General features: G+C 53.6%; 1 protein-coding gene across 1 annotated transcript; it reads left to right on the top strand.

Moving 5' to 3' along the window:
• The first annotated feature begins 3,300 nt into the window (after positions 1 to 3,300).
• LOC116953831 (tRNA methyltransferase 6 non-catalytic subunit) lies at positions 3,301 to 16,732 on the top strand. Its single transcript, XM_032974081.2, has 12 exons — positions 3,301 to 3,688; positions 5,551 to 5,681; positions 7,190 to 7,302; positions 7,733 to 7,824; positions 9,137 to 9,220; positions 10,193 to 10,317; positions 10,748 to 11,301; positions 11,548 to 11,624; positions 12,582 to 12,684; positions 14,175 to 14,261; positions 15,052 to 15,115; positions 15,992 to 16,732. The coding sequence occupies exons 1-12, from the start codon at positions 3,585 to 3,587 to the stop codon at positions 16,360 to 16,362; spliced, it is 1,905 nt and encodes a 634-aa protein (XP_032829972.2). The 5' UTR covers positions 3,301 to 3,584; the 3' UTR covers positions 16,363 to 16,732.
• The last annotated feature ends 113 nt before the right edge of the window (positions 16,733 to 16,845 follow it).

The raw sequence follows: 16,845 nt of genomic DNA, 5'->3' as shown, positions 1-16,845 counted from the left end.
TGAACTCGCATCGTTGAAGGTGAAGCGCACGGGTCCTAAAGGGTGGTCATGTGACTTTAAGCGATGACGAAGGGATGTTATTACTTCACCAGCGCGGTGACGTACGGACGCCCCAGTCACCAGCGCGGTGACGCACGGGCGCTCCAGTCACCAGCGCTGTGACGTATGGGCGCTCCAGTCACCAGCGCGGTGACGTACGGACACCCCAGTCACCAGCGCGGTGACGTACTGACACTCCAGTCACCAGCACGGTGACGTACGGACACCCCAGTCACCAGCGCGGTGACGTACGGACGCCCCAGTCACCAGCGCGGTGACGTACGGACACTCCAGTCACCAGCGCGGTGACGTACGGACGCCCCAGTCACCAGCGCGGTGACGTACGGACACCCCAGTCACCAGCGCGGTGACGTACGGACGCTCCAGTCACCAGCGCGGTGACGTACGGACACCCCAGTCACCAGCGCGGTGACGTACGGACGCCCCAGTCACCAGCGCGGTGACGCACGGGCGCTCCAGTCACCAGCGCGGTGACGTACAGGCGCTCCAGTCACCAGCGCAGTGACGTACGGGCGCTCCAGTCACCAGCGCTGTGACGTACGGGCGCTCCAGTCACTAGCGCGGTGACGTACGGACACCCCAGTCACCAGCGCGGTGACGTACTGACACTCCAGTCACCAGCACGGTGATGTACGGACACTCCAGTCACCAGCGCGGTGACGTACGGGCGCTCCAGTCACCAGCGCGGTGACGTACGGGCGCTCCAGTCACCAGCGCGGTGACGTACAGGCGCTCCAGTCACCAGCGCAGTGACGTACGGGCGCTCCAGTCACCAGCGCTGTGACGTACGGGCGCTCCAGTCACTAGCGCGGTGACGTACGGACACCCCAGTCACCAGCGCGGTGACGTACTGACACTCCAGTCACCAGCACGGTGATGTACGGACACTCCAGTCACCAGCGCGGTGACGTACGGGCGCTCCAGTCACCAGCGCGGTGACGTACGGGCGCTCCAGTCACCAGCGCGGTGACGTACGGGCGCTCCAGTCACCAGCGCGGTGACGTACGGGCGCTCCAGTCACTAGCGCGGTGAAGTACGGGCACTCCAGTGACCAGCGCGGTGACGTACGGGCGCTCCAGTCACCAGCGCGGTGACGTACGGGTGCTCCAGTCACCAGCGCGGTGACGTACGGGTGCTCCAGTCACCAGCGCGGTGAAGTGCGGGCGCTCCAGTCACCAGCGTGGTGACGTACGGGCGCTCCAGTCACCAGCGCGGTGACGTACGGGCGCTCCAGTCACCAGCGCGGTGACGTACTGACGCTCCAGTCACCAGCGCGGTGACGTACGGACACTCCAGTCACCAGTGCGGTGACGTACGGGCGCTCCAGTCACCGCGGTGACGTATGGGCACTCCAGTCACCAGCGCGGTGACGTACGGACGCTCCAGTCACCAGCGTGGTGACGTGCGGACATCCAGCAGTGGATTGGCAAAGTGCTGCAAATTTGCCCATTCGGTTGCGATCACAATCCGCGATTGCAGAGCCCCAAAAAGCACATCACGGTAACATTGACTTGACATTGATCGTCTTCTCCGGATTATATGACGCACCTTATAGGCCATTTCTTGCCAGTATCAAAATATAATAATAGGTTTTTAGCCTTTCTGGCAATAAAACAGTTTGTGTTAAGACGTTGAAACACCAAACATAAACCTTTTGTCAGGAATCGTGTCTCCATTAACCACACGTGCTTGTGGTGAACACGCTAGCAAAAAACATTATCTGGTAATATAAGGGGCATTGTCTTTGAAACGTCCTCTGGTCTCACACTGGTAGTGAGACTCGGCTCTAAAGAAAGCTGTCTCTGGTGTGGACCAATCCGTTTCAAAGACAGTGCCATATATAATTATCAGAGCGTGTTTTAAGTTTGCATGTTCACAAGTACGTGTGGTTAATGTAGACTTTAATCCTTGCAAAATGTTTCTATTTTGTGATTGCACATCCTAACACAACTGTGTTTTTTTTTGCCAGAAAGGGTAAAAGCTATTTTTATTTATTCTATGGGTCTTCTTTATGCATCTTGGGGAGACCATAGAATCTAGGGGGTCTTGCAGCAGAAGGTTTTAGGGAGGGATGTTTAGTTAGTTCGATTAGGGAGGTCGAACTTGTGATGATCTTGTTGGTTTTTATAGTTAGGCTATTAGTAGGGTCATTTTTAATTTTTGAGTGACTTCCAAAAAAAGAAGGCACCCCACTACGACCAATCGTATCCACGATCAACTCCCTTACCTATAAGCTAGCACGTTTTCTGTCAGATACCTTGCTACCTTTCACTGGTAAGACCTCTTCAGCAGTACTTAACTCAGTCCAATTGGTCTCTATGGTCAAAGACGTTGTACTGTCCCCCGACGATATCCTTGTCAGCTTCGACGTGGTCTCTCTGTTTACCAAGGTCCCAGTACCTGATACCATTGAAATAATTGAAAATTTGGTACAACATGGACTAGACCCTGATTCACCTGCGCTGGTTAGACACTGCCTCACCAATACCTACTTTACTTGGAATGGCTCCTTCTACAAACAAAATGAGGGTACCCCCATGGGATCCCCCTTGTCACCAGTGATTGCCAATATTTTCATGGAGAAATTTGAATCAGACGCCATCCAGACTTCCACCCTCAGACCTTCCCTGTGGAAGAGATATGTAGACGACACTTTCGTCATTTGGCCACATGGCCTCCCAGCTTTGAACCTCTTCCTACACCACATCAATTCCAGACATCCCGCCATCAAATTCACCATGGAAGTGGAGAAAGATGGCAAGTTGCCGTTCTTGGATGTTCTGTTTGAGAGGAGACCTGATGGCTCATTGGGACATTCTGTCTACAGGAAACCCACCCACACAGATTCCTAGTGGTATTCCAAACTCCCAGGGTGGTGGATTATCATCTTGTGCTAATTCCAAGCTTTGTCAGTGGTGCGTTTCATGCTAATTTCCTTTGTAGGGCGTTTGCTGTTTGCCCCCTTCACAGCTTAAAGGGAGGCGACCAGCGCTTGGCTTTCTTCACTCCAACGCTGTCCGCAGGACAGGTTGGTCCCTTCACCTGATGAAGGCCGCTTGTGTTGTGGCCGAAACGTCGTGATTTTTGTTGTTTTATTTTTTTACCTACGTGACTTTACCGAATAGAACCAAAGAGTATGGATCCTTGCAGTCACGAAAGATTCAACTCCAGAATCTAATTGACAATTTTCGCTACGCGGTTTTTTTCTCCCCCCGCACTGCACTTTGCCGGCGCAGTGTCCGCAGCCGCGACCCGTAACACGAGGGCGGAAGTCGTTAGCCACGTGCGTTTTTTTTTTTGGCGCGCCTCAAGTTGCCATTGAAACCCGCGGTGACAGCAGTCGCATTAGCGACAGAAGCAGCAGCAGCAGAAACAGCTGCAGCAGGAGAGACAGCAGCAGTAGGAACAGTAGGAGAGACAGCAGCAGTAGGAACAGCAGCTACACTGACAATCAAACAACCACGGTGGCTTTAGCGACACTCATTGCACACTCTGGCGGCGCCGTCGTCAGCGGTGGCGACATCATGCAGGCGGACACCACCACCACCACCGTCATCATCCGGGAGGGCGACCGCGTCGTGCTGAAGCGAGAAGACGTGCTGAAGGCCGTGCGAGTGGAGAGACACCGGTACGGTGTGCGGCCTTCACACACACCACCTCTCCCCCCTCTCGTCTCTACCACGCCTCTCATCTCTCCCCCCTCTCATCTCCCCCCCCCTCATCTCCCCCCCCCTCATCTCCCCCCCCCTCATCTCCCCCCCCCCCTCATCTCCCCCCCCACCTCTCATCTCGCCCCCCTCTCATCTCGCCCCCTTCTCATCTCCCCCCCTCTCATCTCCCCTCTCATCTCGCCCCCCTCTCATCTCGCCCCCTCTCATCTCCCCCTCCTCTCATCTCGCCCCCCCCCTCTCATCTCCCCCCCCTCATCTCCCCCCCCTCTCATCTCGCCCCCCTCTCATCTCCCCCCTCTCATCTCCCCACCCCCCTCTCATCTCGCCTCCCCCCTCTCATCTCGCCCCCTCTCATCTCCCCCCCTCTCATCTCCCCCCCCCTCTCATCTCGCCCCCCCCCTCTCATCTCCCCTCCCCCCTCTCATCTCCCTTCCCCCCTCTCATCTCCCTCCCCCCTCTCATCTCCCCCCCCCTCTCATCTCGCCCCCCTCTCGTCTCCCCCCCTCTCATCTCGCCCCCCTCTCATCTCCCCCCCCCCCTCTCGTCTCCCAAAGCCGAGCGACATTTTAACTGACAGATGTTAACAGTGGTCCCGCCACAGGAATGTGGAATTTCCCACATTGGCTTTTAGGGCCCTGGTTTAGAGATGAATTGCTATTTTATCGACGTTCTCACAAAAACCAAACTCATTCGACTGAATCCCTTTCAAAGATTTTGTACAACGTGCATTTCAGACGCGCTTTATAGTTTCCGGTAATCGTCGGTATCGGATCTGACTGCGGCGTTTTCTTGAGCACCGCCTTGTCAACTGATATTGTCACGGCAATTCAAATATAAATAAAAACCGGCGTGTCGGACTCACTCGGGCGAGCTGACGTTTTCCCGGCATGGCGATGGTGCATTCTGTTGTCGAGTGTGTGTGTGTACATTTCGATTTAAAGCTTTCCTGACTGCAGGGATTCATATTCTTGGTTCTTTCGGTAAAGTCACGTAGAAGGGAAATAATAAAATAATAAAAATACAACTATAAAATTCTCACGACGTTTCGGCCACAACGCAAGCAGCCGTCCTCAGGTGAAGAACGGAGCTCTCCTCTCACCCAGCTTAAAATACGCTGCCAAGCTTAGCAGTGTTCATTAGGACGCTGTCTTTCCGACAGCTCTGTTCTTCACCTGAGGACGGCTGCTTGCGTTGTGGCCGAAACGTCGTGAGAATTTTATTTTATTATGTTTCATTATTTCCCTTCTACGTGACTTTACCGAAAGAACCAAGAAAAATTAGAGTGTGTGTGTGTGCACAAAGGAAAACCATTCACTTATCCCATACACAAGCCATATTTACAAAACAAGACACCCCGTAATGCAGTATATTATTCTGATTATGTTAAAATGATGGCTTTAAGGTGGCCGAATTTGTGAAACCGCCCCACAGCGAATGGGCAAGTCGCTGAACTGGCGAGATGTTAGCTACCTCGCCAGGTATACAGGAGGTCGTGGGTTCGATCCCTACCCTGACGCCTGCTGCTGTATATTTGGAGTTTGCGTGTCTCTCTCCTCGTGGTTGTGTGAATTGTTCTCCCGGTCCTCCGGTTTTCCCCTCCACATATGGAAACACGCGTTTAGAGTATTTATTTTTGCCTGCTGTACATTTCCACATGATAAGCCGCTTTGCTGAGCTATCATTTGTGGCCAGGTAGCTTCTGGAAAAGAGCTATATAGCTTTGTGGGCCTTACCGGGTAAAATAAAATACGGTAAAATGGTAACACGAAATGGGCAGATCGCTGTACTGACAGGCAAGGTCGTGCGATGCATCCCTCAGGAAGGTGAACTTCGAGAAGAAGTGGTTCTTCGTGGACAGTTTGATCGGCGCGAGGTACGGCACAACGTTTGACATCACGGGTGGAGGCGACCTACAGCCCCTGTGTCCGAGCAATGCGCTCAAGGCTGAAGGTGAGACGTTGTCACCCGATGTCAAGACGTTGTCAGGAGGGTCCACAATTGGGATGTTTGGCCACTTTCTTACCTGGTGTTAGTTCATCCTTTGCAGTACTTTGTACTCTTATGCTGGGCCTTCTTCACAGTCATTATCATCAACATTAGCCACCTTATTCTTTGGGTCTTTCGGTAAAGTTACGTAGATAGGTTCAAAGAAAATAACAACAAAAATGTAAGTGGTGTGCATTACCATTGGCTGCTGACATTTTGGCTATGCCCATTTCAAACCTTTATAAACAGTTTACCTTTAGAAGCTAACCCCCTCTTCTTGATGGAGGGTTCTGCTTTGGCCAATTTCATTCAAGATCGTTGGGATTCATGTCGATCGAAACGTTTTTTGTATTTTTTTGTAATTTTCTTTGAACCTACCTACGTGACTTTACCGAAAGACCCAAATAATATTTAATTCCTGCAGTCACAAAAGCTTTAAGTTAAGATTTAACATTAGCCACCGCTTGATGAAGGGCTTCGAAAGCCACTGCCGCCTCTGGACATCTGTGAAAAAGGGCTGCATAGCTCATCGGATTTCTCCAGGATAAATAAAGGTTCTGATCATCATTATTCTTAGATGCAAGATTCTGTCTGGCTCCTGCACGCAAGCTAATCTCATCGTTCAATATCCTCGGTGGATGTGCTTTTGTGCGTTTCCTCCCTGGGTAGCCGTTGTCCTTAGTCTGAACCGCTGACCATGACCCCTTCAAGTTACGTGTCCTGCCCAAGCCCACTTGTTTTCCTCCGCACTTTGTATGGTGGCTGGGGGAATTGGCCACTTCCAACCAAAGGATTTTCGCACTTTATAGCAAGAACAATTTGGCAGCCCCGACTGGAGGATGGTCTGACCATCCATCACCACCACCATACCTTAGCTGCTTTTGTCTCCACACAGTGCTGATATTTGCAAACTGTAGCATGTACTCAATTAAGGCTGTATCGATCACGCCTCAAATGAGGCTCCGATAAGAACGGTTGGCTATGTACAGTGCGAAAGAAGAAGTTCAACATACGGTACATACGTACGGTGCTGCTCAGAGATGCCTGCCCAATTGTTCTAAGGCAGGGGTCAGTTCAACACATGGATTATTAAATCCATCTGATGCAGAGCTTTGTGTGTTGTCCCCTTTTGTGTCGGTAATGGATATGCTCCGGGTACTCTGCTTACCTCCGACATGAATCCCAACGATCTTGAGTGAAATTGACCAAAGCAGAACCCTCCAGAAAACAGTCTCGAGTGTCAACGGGGCTTTGGGGCATTGGTATATAGCATTGGTATATACCACCACCACCACGAGAAATTCCTATGTCAGTCTCGTGTCCCAAACAATACAATTGCACAAGATAATTGTACGATAGAGTTTGGACTTGTAGGGTGTCTATGTGCAATCGCTTCTCGAAATGTCGCACCATCCTTTTTCCCCGTTGTGCCCCACACGGGTCGCCGTGCTGCTTGGTTGTCTCCCCGCCAGTCGCGGTGGCGGAGTCCGGAGTCGACAACCGCAACATCCAGAGCGACGGTTCGGCACAGAAGCTCACGCGGGACGACATCTCGGCTCTCAAGGAACAGGGCCTCAGGGGCACGGTAGGGCCCAGCTCCTCGCTAGCCCATCCCCAGGGGCACGGTAGGGCCCAGCTCCTTTACTGCCCCCCAGCCTCAGGGACACGGTAGGGCCCAGTTCCTCACTGGCCTAGCACGGAGAGATAGGGGCTGCATGTAAACGTTGAGCCCTGCAATTAAACTCAACTGTAAACAATTTTTTTTGTTTTACCCAGTAAAGCCCACTGAGCTATATAGCTCGTTTTCAGGAGCGACCTGGCCACAATTGTATGCATGTATGTTGTACATATTTTGTACCGTACGTAGCCAACCGTGCTAATCGATTGCTCGACAAACAACATCAAGCAAACCATGACGCCCTGCTTGATGAGAGGCTCTTAATGAATGGTATTATTTTGTTATTCGTATCGGAGGATTCCGTTGATTTTTCTCATCGGTGATTTGCGTTGAGCAGGAGATTGTGAGCCAGCTGGTGGAGAACAGCAGCACGTTCAAAGAAAAGACGGAGTTTTCTCAAGAGAAGTACATCAAGAGGAAGAAGAAGAAGTGAGTGGATCCGCAGTATGCGGAACAGCACCGCTGTCAGTCCGGTAGTGTGGTGGTTCACGCGTTGCGCTACGAACCTGGCGACCCGAGTTCGATTCTCGCTCACGGCCAACACCGGTGACGATTATCGAAACCGGTCCTGGGCCTCCCCTAGGTCGCCTCAAATGAGCACCTGGTGCGGTGTGTAAAAAACATTGCCACTGGGGAGACAAAGGCGTTCGGGCATGGTGCTGGGCACCGACTCTCTTGTGTGCCTTCTTACCCTTCATAGGTGCTCGCTTTATATGTTGAACTTATTTTGCACGGTACGTAGCCAGCCGTGCTCATCGGTGGTGCGGGGAAGAACAACAAACTCAACACAAAAAGTAGTTCTAAAGAAATTAGTTTTCAATCTAGATGATTTCAAAGTGCATGGCTCCAGTGGCTTTTTAATATCGGAAGGAAGAGTGTTCCAGACGGCCGCAGAAGCGCATCTCAAAGCATGCAATGCGGTGACAGTCTTTGTTCAATGGCGAGCCAAAAGCCGATGCTTAAAGGATGACCGGAGTTCACATGATGGTTTATGCTCCCCCGATGAGATCAGCCTGGTATTGTGGTTCATTTCTGGCAAGCACTTTGTGTACAACGAGTGCGACCTTGTAATGGACGAGGGCTTCCCTAGGCCGTGCGGGTCGTTTGACTATACTTCACCACTCGGTGAGAATTAACGATGGCAGAGAAGCATATTCTCATCTGAAGTGATATGTTCAGGAGCTAAATTCCGCTTTTGAGGTCCGCTAGCCACGACGAGAGGGTTTTAGGATGGAGTTTTGTGTAGTTTTGCTTGGGGAAGCAAGGACGTTGAAGTATCGTACAACAATTTAGTTTGTTTGCACGGTCCTCTTCACCTACATGGGTTTTTTTTTGTCCCAGGACTGTGGGACATTTGTTCTCCAGTATTACAACGATAACATAAATAATCTGCACGGTGTGTCCGCTCGCTCTCGACTCGGACGCGTGAGGAGGAACCACGGACAAGCGGGCAGGCAGCGGCTAGACCGCGTGAGCTGGCGCCAACGATCGGCCAAGCTCTGCGGTCCTCCGTATATATGCGAAGAGACGTCTTCGGACCATTGCACGTGCGAGAGGGAAAACGGGGGCCAAGGACTCGTCGGTCACGGCGGTTATTCGACCATACTTTGCCGCGCTGGTCAGCACGGGTTGGTTTAAGCCCCGGGAGCGTAGAAGTAGCGTTACGATTCATCGGTAGGGACGGCGGGGGAGTGCTGCGGTGACGCTGCGGTCACTGACGAAGGGCCGCGTGTGCGCGCAGGTACGAATCCCACATCACGGTGCTGAAGCCGAACGCACGCCTCCTGGCTACAATGTACCACTCGCGCGAGCCGGCCAAGATCTGGTAAGCGCTGCTCCTCCAAGAGCATGTGGCCCACCACTTTTGTCGCGAGAGCACCCTCCTCCGATTGTCGCGGTTGGCCGCGTGCGGTGCGAAAGAAGTTCAACGTACATGCGTGCATTTACCTGACAATGCCTGAGAGCAGCGGTCTGCCATATTGAATCAATTGTCTTAACGTAAAATTGTGTTTTAAGATTACATTTTTTGTTGTTAAAACGGTTGCTCGCAAAGGGGGGCAGCCAAAGAGCCGCATGCGGCTCCGGAGCTGCAGTTTGGCCGATGACCCCTGCCTTAGAACAATTGGGCAGGCATCTCTGAGCAGCACCGTACGTATGTACCGTATGTTGAACTTCTTCTTTCGCACCGTACGTAGCCAACCGTGCTTATCGGAGCCTCATTTGAGGCTGTGATCGACACAGCCTTAATTGAGTACATGCTACAGTTTGCAAACTTCAGCACTGTGTGGAGACAAAGGCAGCTAGGTGTGGTGGTGATGGATGGTCAGATCATCCTCCAGTTGGGGCTGCCAAATTGTTTTTGCTAATAAGTGCCCGAAATTTTTTGGTTGGGAAGTGGCCGAAAGTGGCCAAAAGTGCCCAATTTGAGCTTACAAAAATTGACATTTTACTGTAATTTTTTTGTTTAAATATTTCAAATGAATGTGTGCCCAGGTGTAAAATTTAATGATTTAGAGACAGTTGATGGTGTATGTACGTATGCTGAACTTCTTTCACACACCATACGTAGCCAACCGTGCTCATCGGAGGTGCGGGGGGAGAAGGACGACGAACTAATACACAAAAATCAGAATGAGTTTTCAATCTCGACAGAGATCCGGTGAGGTTGTCCGTGCGCGCGAGAAGCGGGGCGAGGGGGGGGGGATGGGTGCTGACCCCCCCCACCCCCCCCGGCTCCGGGTGCTGCCGGCGGGGTTTTTGTGCTGTAACCCCACGACGCCCCGCTCGCTCGTGCCAGCCACCTCCGCGTGGACTCGCTGTCGCAGCTGCTGGCGTCCGGGAACGTGCGCGCCAGCGGCAAGACGATCGTCGTGGAGAGCTGCTCGGGGCTTGTGCTGGGCGCCGTCATGGAGCGCATGGGAGGTGAGCGCGGCCGGCACGCGCGTACGTGCGGGCAGCGGTGGCGCAGCGGGTTAGCGCGCCATGCCACGAACCCCGGCAACCCCGGTTCGATTCCCGTTCGCGGTCGACACGGGTGACGGTTATATGAACCGCGTCTCGTCTAGGTGGACTCTCGTGCGGTGCGTAAACATCGCCACTCGAGACGCGAAGACGGTCAAGTGTGGTGCTAGCCACCCACCGCCCCCTTGGCAGGCAATCGGTAACAGCACTTGCCCAAACAATCTGTTAAGACTATACAGGGGGGGGGGGGGGTCGTCTTTGTGTGTGATGGTGCTCGTGCGATCTTTGCATCCGTCCGTCTGTTGCCCCCCCCCCCCAACCCCGTTTCGTCCATCTGGCCGTCCATTCTCCCGTGAGTAACCCGTCCGTCCGTCTGTCCACGCCTCCACAGGGCACGGCACGATCCTAAACGTCCACGCTGGCGCCATGGCCAACACCACGGCCACGGAGCACTTCGGCTTCCCCGAGCGCTTCTTCGCGCGCGTCTTCTCCGTCCCCCTCGACCGGATCGGCGCCATCGCCCAGCAGTGCTGCGACGGCGCTGCCGCTAGCAACACAGACGCTGTTGTCATTAGCAACACCGACGCGGTCGTCGTTAGCAACACCGGAGCCGCCGCTAACAACACCGCCGCCGCTAGCAACAACACCGCCGCCGCTAGCAACAACACCACCGCCGCTAGCAACAACGCCGTCGTCGCTAGCAACACCGCCACCGTGGTCTCCGCAGAGCGCGCTGGCCTCCCAGAGGGATGCTCGGACGGATGTGCGGACGACTCTGGTATGGGCACGGAGGCGCCAGCTGCCGGGAATGTGGAGCAACCGGAGCAGGATTCTCAGCAGGCGGAACTGGATTCCATTGCGGGAGAGCAGGCTGGCAAGAGGCAAGGAGATGTCTGGACCGAGAGTGAGACTGGCATGGCCAACGTCAAGGACCTCAAATCTCAGGTGAAGGGAATATATGTTTTTGGCGAAAGTAATTTTTCTGCTTACATTTTTTTATTCTATACCGCTAGCAAGAAACACGTTTTCAACACTTTTCTATACTGAGGTTGGAAAAGCGTTGATGCGTTGGCTCGGCGATCGTTGGACTGATGCGGTCGGATCTTGCGGTAACCGTCGCGACTCGTGCCAGAGAATTGTGTACACGCCACAGCTGAGCGTCGGTGCGTTGCCTGCCGCCGCTGTCCACAGAAGGAGGCGCGGCAGGAGGAAAGGAAGCGGTGCGCAGACATTGGCGCAACGGAGCTCGCGCGGAGAGATGCCGATGGGTGAGTCTTCCCATCAAGTTATTGCCTCAATTGTGTAAACAGCGTTACTCGCACATAATGCGCTGACAGTGATCTTGGTTATGCACGAGTTATTAAATTCGTTAACTTGCGCGAGTTATTAAATGTGTTTACTTGAAACATGAACACCGTTGCGGCCTAGTGCCGCCCCCAGCCTGCCTCGCTTGGTTTTGGTGCCCAGGTCCTTAGCCCCTTGCCTGGCAAGGCAGGCCAGACTGGGGGGGGTTAGACTCATGTCACTCATCAGGGTGTGACATCGTTGGCCATTGCACGTGTAATCACGCAATGGCTTTAGCGTACGCTTTAGGCCTGGGTGTAGCTGTAAGTCCTGTGTAACTTGGGAGGGGCCGGTCGATGGAGGAAGCCGGTTACTGGCACGGCCATTGGGGAGGTCTCTACAAGAGTCCGGTGACAATGGGGTACGAGAAGGCCGAGGAGCAGCAGACGGTGGTGGGGGGGAGTCTGTTAGGGGCAGACCTCGAAGGCCGCTGTGCTTGTACGGCGCAGCAGCTGCGGGATCTCTGGTGGGTTGTGGGGTGGTGACAACAGCTTTGGCCCGGCGGACGACATTGATTGTTTTTTTGTTAGTATGCATTTAGGATTGAGCATAATTTCCGGTTGAGTATGTATGCATGTTAAACGTCTTTCTCACGTACATAGCCAACCGTGCTAATCGGAGGTGCGGCGGGATAACTCGACATTTACTACAACTTTAGGTTTTGCATACGCTGCAACTTCAGCTTGGGGGCTGCTCATCGCCATCTCCGCGGCAGTTTCATTCCGCCTTTTAAATCCCCGCAGAAGTCGCTGGGTTGGTGAGGAGCATGACGACCGTGGAAGGTCACGATACGTACTTCGTGGCGTGACGTTGCCGGCGCAACGGCTTTAACCCCCCACCAACCCCCCCCCCCCAACCTCGCTCGCCTGCTGTCTCGTCAGCCTGATCATCGCCTGCAAGTTCCAGCCGTGGCCGATTCTCGAGGGGCTCCTCGACTTCGTCTCCCCCTCGCGACCTTTCGTCGTCTTTTGCCAGCACAGGGAGGTGCGTGTGTACCTGTGCATGTGCGTGCATGTGCGTGTGCTTTCATACCGGCACGTGTACCTATGTGGCTGGGTCATGTAGCCCGCATGCCCAGCCACCGCATGCCTAAGGAGCTTTTGTTCGGCCGGATAGAGGGTGCTAAACGGGCGCGGCACGGGCTCGAGAAGAGATGGAGTGATGTGGTACAAGAGGATGTGGAGCAGAGTGGACTTGCCGATGACTGGTACCAGCGGTGTCAAGATCGGCCTCTGTGGAGGAGGCTCGTGAAGGATGCTACTGGGCAGTTGGGAGGCAGTCGCCCTCCAACAACGGAGGGCGGAGGAGCGACGCTCACAACAATGAGCGGAGCGCCGGGTGGCACAGTAGGGGGCACAGGTGGTGCATCAGCCAGTCATCTCAGTCGACCCGTGGCACCTGGGTCTGCCCCGTGACCTGCCAGCGGGCGTTCGACACTTCACGTGGCCTCAACGTGCACATAGCCTGGCACAAGCGCAAATGTTGTTGTTTGTGCATGTACCTGCGTGTGCACGTCTGCCTAGGTCTGTACCTTCGTGTATACCTGCGTGCGTACCCGCGTGCGTGCGTTTGCACAGGTGCGTACGGTGCGAAAAAACTTCAACATACATGTGTGGATATATATACACGATGCGTGTGCACGATGCGTGTACCCGGTGTGTGTGTGTGTGATGTGTTTGCAGTGTGTGTATATGCGACATGTGCACGGTGTGTGTGTAATGTGATGTGTGCGCGGTGTGCATGCTGTGTGTGTACATGCGATGTGTGTGTACCCGGTGTGTGATGTGTTTGTATGTGCGCTCTTGTGTGTGTGTATATATATGCGATGTGTGTGTGTATATATGCGACATGTGCACAGTTGGTGTGTGTGTAATGTGATGTACGCGTGGTGTGTGTACACGCTGTGTGTGTACATGCGATGCGTGTGATGTTTGTATGTGTGCTGTGTGTTTGTATATATGCGATGTGTGTGTGTATATATGCGACAAGTGCACAGTTGGTGTGTGTGTAATGTGATGTACGCGCGGTGTGTGTACACGCTGTGTGTGTACATGCGATGCGTGTGATGTTTGTATGTGCGCTCTGTGTGTGTGTGTGTATATGCGATGTGTGTGCACGATGCGTGCGATGCGTGTCATGTGTTTGTATGTGTGCTGTGTGTGTGTGTATATGCGATGTGTGTGCACGATGCGTGCGATGCGTGTCATGTGTTTGTATGTGTGCTGTGTGTGTGTGTATATGCGATGTGTGTGCACGATGCGTGCGATGCGTGTCATGTGTTTGTATGTGTGCTGTGTGTGTGTATATGCGATGTGTGTGCACGATGCGTGCAATGCGTGTGATGTGTTTGTATGTGTGCTGTGTGTGTGTATATGCGATGTGTGTGCACGATGCGTGCAATGCGTGTGATGTGTTTGTATGTGTGCTGTGTGTGTGTATATGCGATGTGTGTGCACGATGCGTGTCGTGTGCAGCCGCTGCTGGAATGCTACACCAACCTGAAGGAGCGCGGGAACGCGGTGAGCCTCCACCTCACAGAGTCCTGGCTCCGCTTCTACCAGGTGAGGCTCGTCATCATCTATGATCTATCCACTGCTGGATGAAGATCTCGCCAAGCCGCCAGCATCTCGCGCTCCTATGATGCAGCAATATGTCTGGCGCCTGGGTGCGAACTTTATGGCTCCATCTCCACGGTTAGCGGCCTCTTGGGTGTTTTCTCCCCTTTGGCAGCCGCTCCGTCATCATCATCACCATCATGAGCCATGGATAGATCTAGACTGATGATGATGGTGATGATTAGATTGGTAGACAGTCTCTTTGTCATTCCATTGATGGGCTAAAGTGTCCACATGCCATGTCAGTCTTGGGGGTCATTTGACCATACTTCACTCTTCCGGTCAATGCAGGTTGGTGATGGATAGAGGTTGATGGGGTGAGGGTGGGTAGCAAGATGACTACCTCGCCTGGTATACAGGAGGTCGTGGGTTCGATCCCGACTGACACCTGTATATTTGTTCTCCCTGTGGCCGTGTGGATTTTTCTCCAAGTCCTCCTGTTTTTCCATCCACATTTAGAATCAACGTGCTATACATTGTTGAAAGAGGTCGTTTCTGAAAGAGCTATATAGCTAAGTGGGCCTTACTTGGTAAAATGAAAATATTTAAATAGTTCGGGTGGGGCGGGGGGGGGTAAAGGGGGAAGACTCGGGACCGGTTCACGTATCGACTGCCACCGATGTTGGCACCGGTCGGGAATCAAACTGATGTTGCGAGATTGAGGGAGAGAGCGCGGCGTGCTAACCGCTGCGCCGCTGGTGCGTGCATGTGTGTGCATTTTTATTTTGTCGTCGAGGTTTTGCCGAACCGCACTCATCCGCTCATGAGCACAAGCGCCTCCGGGGGATACCTGCTCGCAGGTAAGAGGCTGCTCCCCCCTCCCCCGTAGCGGCAGGGACCGGTGCAGCTGAACTCCGTAGTCTTGTCGGTGGCGAGATCTTAACCACCTCGCCTGGTGTACAGGATGCCGTGGGTTCGATCCCGACCCTGACGCCTGCTGTATATTTGGAGTTTGCGTGTCTCTCTCTCTCTCCGTGGTCACGTGGGTTTTTCTCGGGGTCCTCCGGTTTTTCACTCCATATTTAGAAACACGCCGTTTGAGTATTTTCCTGGTGTACATTTCCACGTGGTTAGTCACTTCTTGAGCTATCATTTGTGGCCAGGTCACTTCTGCAAAACAGCTACATAGCTCATTGGGGTCTTACCTGGCAAAATAAAATGTTTCGTTTTTACAGTTTATAGTTTAGTCCCAGCACGACCTCTCCTCCTCAACCGCCGCCACCTCCACCACGCACTTTCTACTCCCAGCTTGCGTCGCCTTGGCCGAGCCGCGAAAGGGGAATTTCTCCAGTAGAAATAAATACAGTAATACCTTGGATTGCGATCCGTCGATTTTCCTTTCGTCGTTACCTTCAGCCTCCTCTTGCGCAAGGCGCCGTCGCCACCTCTTGCGGACTCGTGCCGCAACGGTCCGTCGGGCTCCTTGCACGCGAGTTTATCTCCTTTGGCTGCCTCTCCACCCTTAGTCTCGGCCACTGGGCTATCGTTCCGTCCAGATAATGTGTCCCGTCTGATCCAGACTTAACTCACTCCTCTGGGCATGTTTCCTCTTCCAGTTTCCAAGTGGCTTACGTGAAGTTTGAAATAAAATAAACTCGAAACGGTGTCGATTGACGGTGGATTACCTTTTGATGGCATTATGATTTACAACGGGGGATGGATTGTCCCTATTGCAGGCATTACGGTGGCGCCTGATGCTGGCTCTGCGGCGCGGCCTGTGGCGGAGAAGCCCACGACGGAGCAACCTGTGGCGGAGAAGCCCACGGCGGAGCAACCTGTGGCGGAGAAGCCCACGGCGGAGCGACCTGTGGCGGAGAAGCCCACGGCGGAGCGACCTGTGGCGGAGAAGCCCACGGCGGAGGGACTCTTGTTGGAGAAGCCTGTGGCAGAGGAGGAGTCCTCAGCAGATGGGCCCGTGACGGAGGAGGAGCCCATGGCGATGCAGGAGCCTGTGACTGAGAAGCCCACGACAGCCGCGGAGGAACGTGAAGAGGAGGAAGGGCCGAAAGCCAAGCGAGCCAAGACTGACGGGGATCGGGATTCCTAGGTTGTGCCCGCAGAGCTGGGCAAAGCACGATCGCTCACTCGGTAGTGGTCGTGATTCACAGCAAGAAGGGGCCTGGGTTCGATTACAAACTCGGGTGCTCTTCTGTGTGGGGTTTGTTACCCCTGTTGTGCACGGGTTCTCCCGAGTATCGCACGCAGTACTCGCACTATAAGACGTTGTCCCAAGTCCAGCCGCTTCGCCGCATGTGGACTGAATTCAATACGCGTAACGTCACGAGTCTTGGGTATAGGTTCGCCGCATATACGGCGTGAAATCGCGCAAACTGAAACCGCGTCAAGCGATGGGAAACCTGTACAGCGAGACTAACGATGCACCGATTAATCGATTAAAAGACTTGTTAGGCTCCTGATGTATTCGTTGATTTTCCGGAAAGGATTGGTTATTTAATAATGGCGTTTCCGGGCCGTACCGCGAGTTGCTGAGGCACGCGTTGTCAGCTTGGCTCAACATGCTCGGGCGTTT

This window comes from Petromyzon marinus, chromosome 53, assembly GCF_048934315.1.
Source record: "Petromyzon marinus isolate PM22_M1 ecotype Great Lakes invasive population chromosome 53, UKy_Petmar_22M1.pri1.0, whole genome shotgun sequence".
NCBI lineage: Eukaryota > Metazoa > Chordata > Hyperoartia > Petromyzontiformes > Petromyzontidae > Petromyzon > Petromyzon marinus.
This window is presented reverse-complemented; position numbering and strand designations above follow the sequence as displayed.

Excerpts from the sequence above, each read along its gene's own strand:
- LOC116953831 (XM_032974081.2), top strand. The coding sequence starts at position 3,585 with ATGCAGGCGGACACCACCACCACCACCGTCATCATCCGGGAGGGCGAC. Across the intron at positions 5,682-7,189 it reads CAATGCGCTCAAGGCTGAAG|TCGCGGTGGCGGAGTCCGGA; the intron begins GTGAGACGTTGT and ends TCTCCCCGCCAG. Across the intron at positions 12,685-14,174 it reads TCTTTTGCCAGCACAGGGAG|CCGCTGCTGGAATGCTACAC; the intron begins GTGCGTGTGTAC and ends TGTCGTGTGCAG.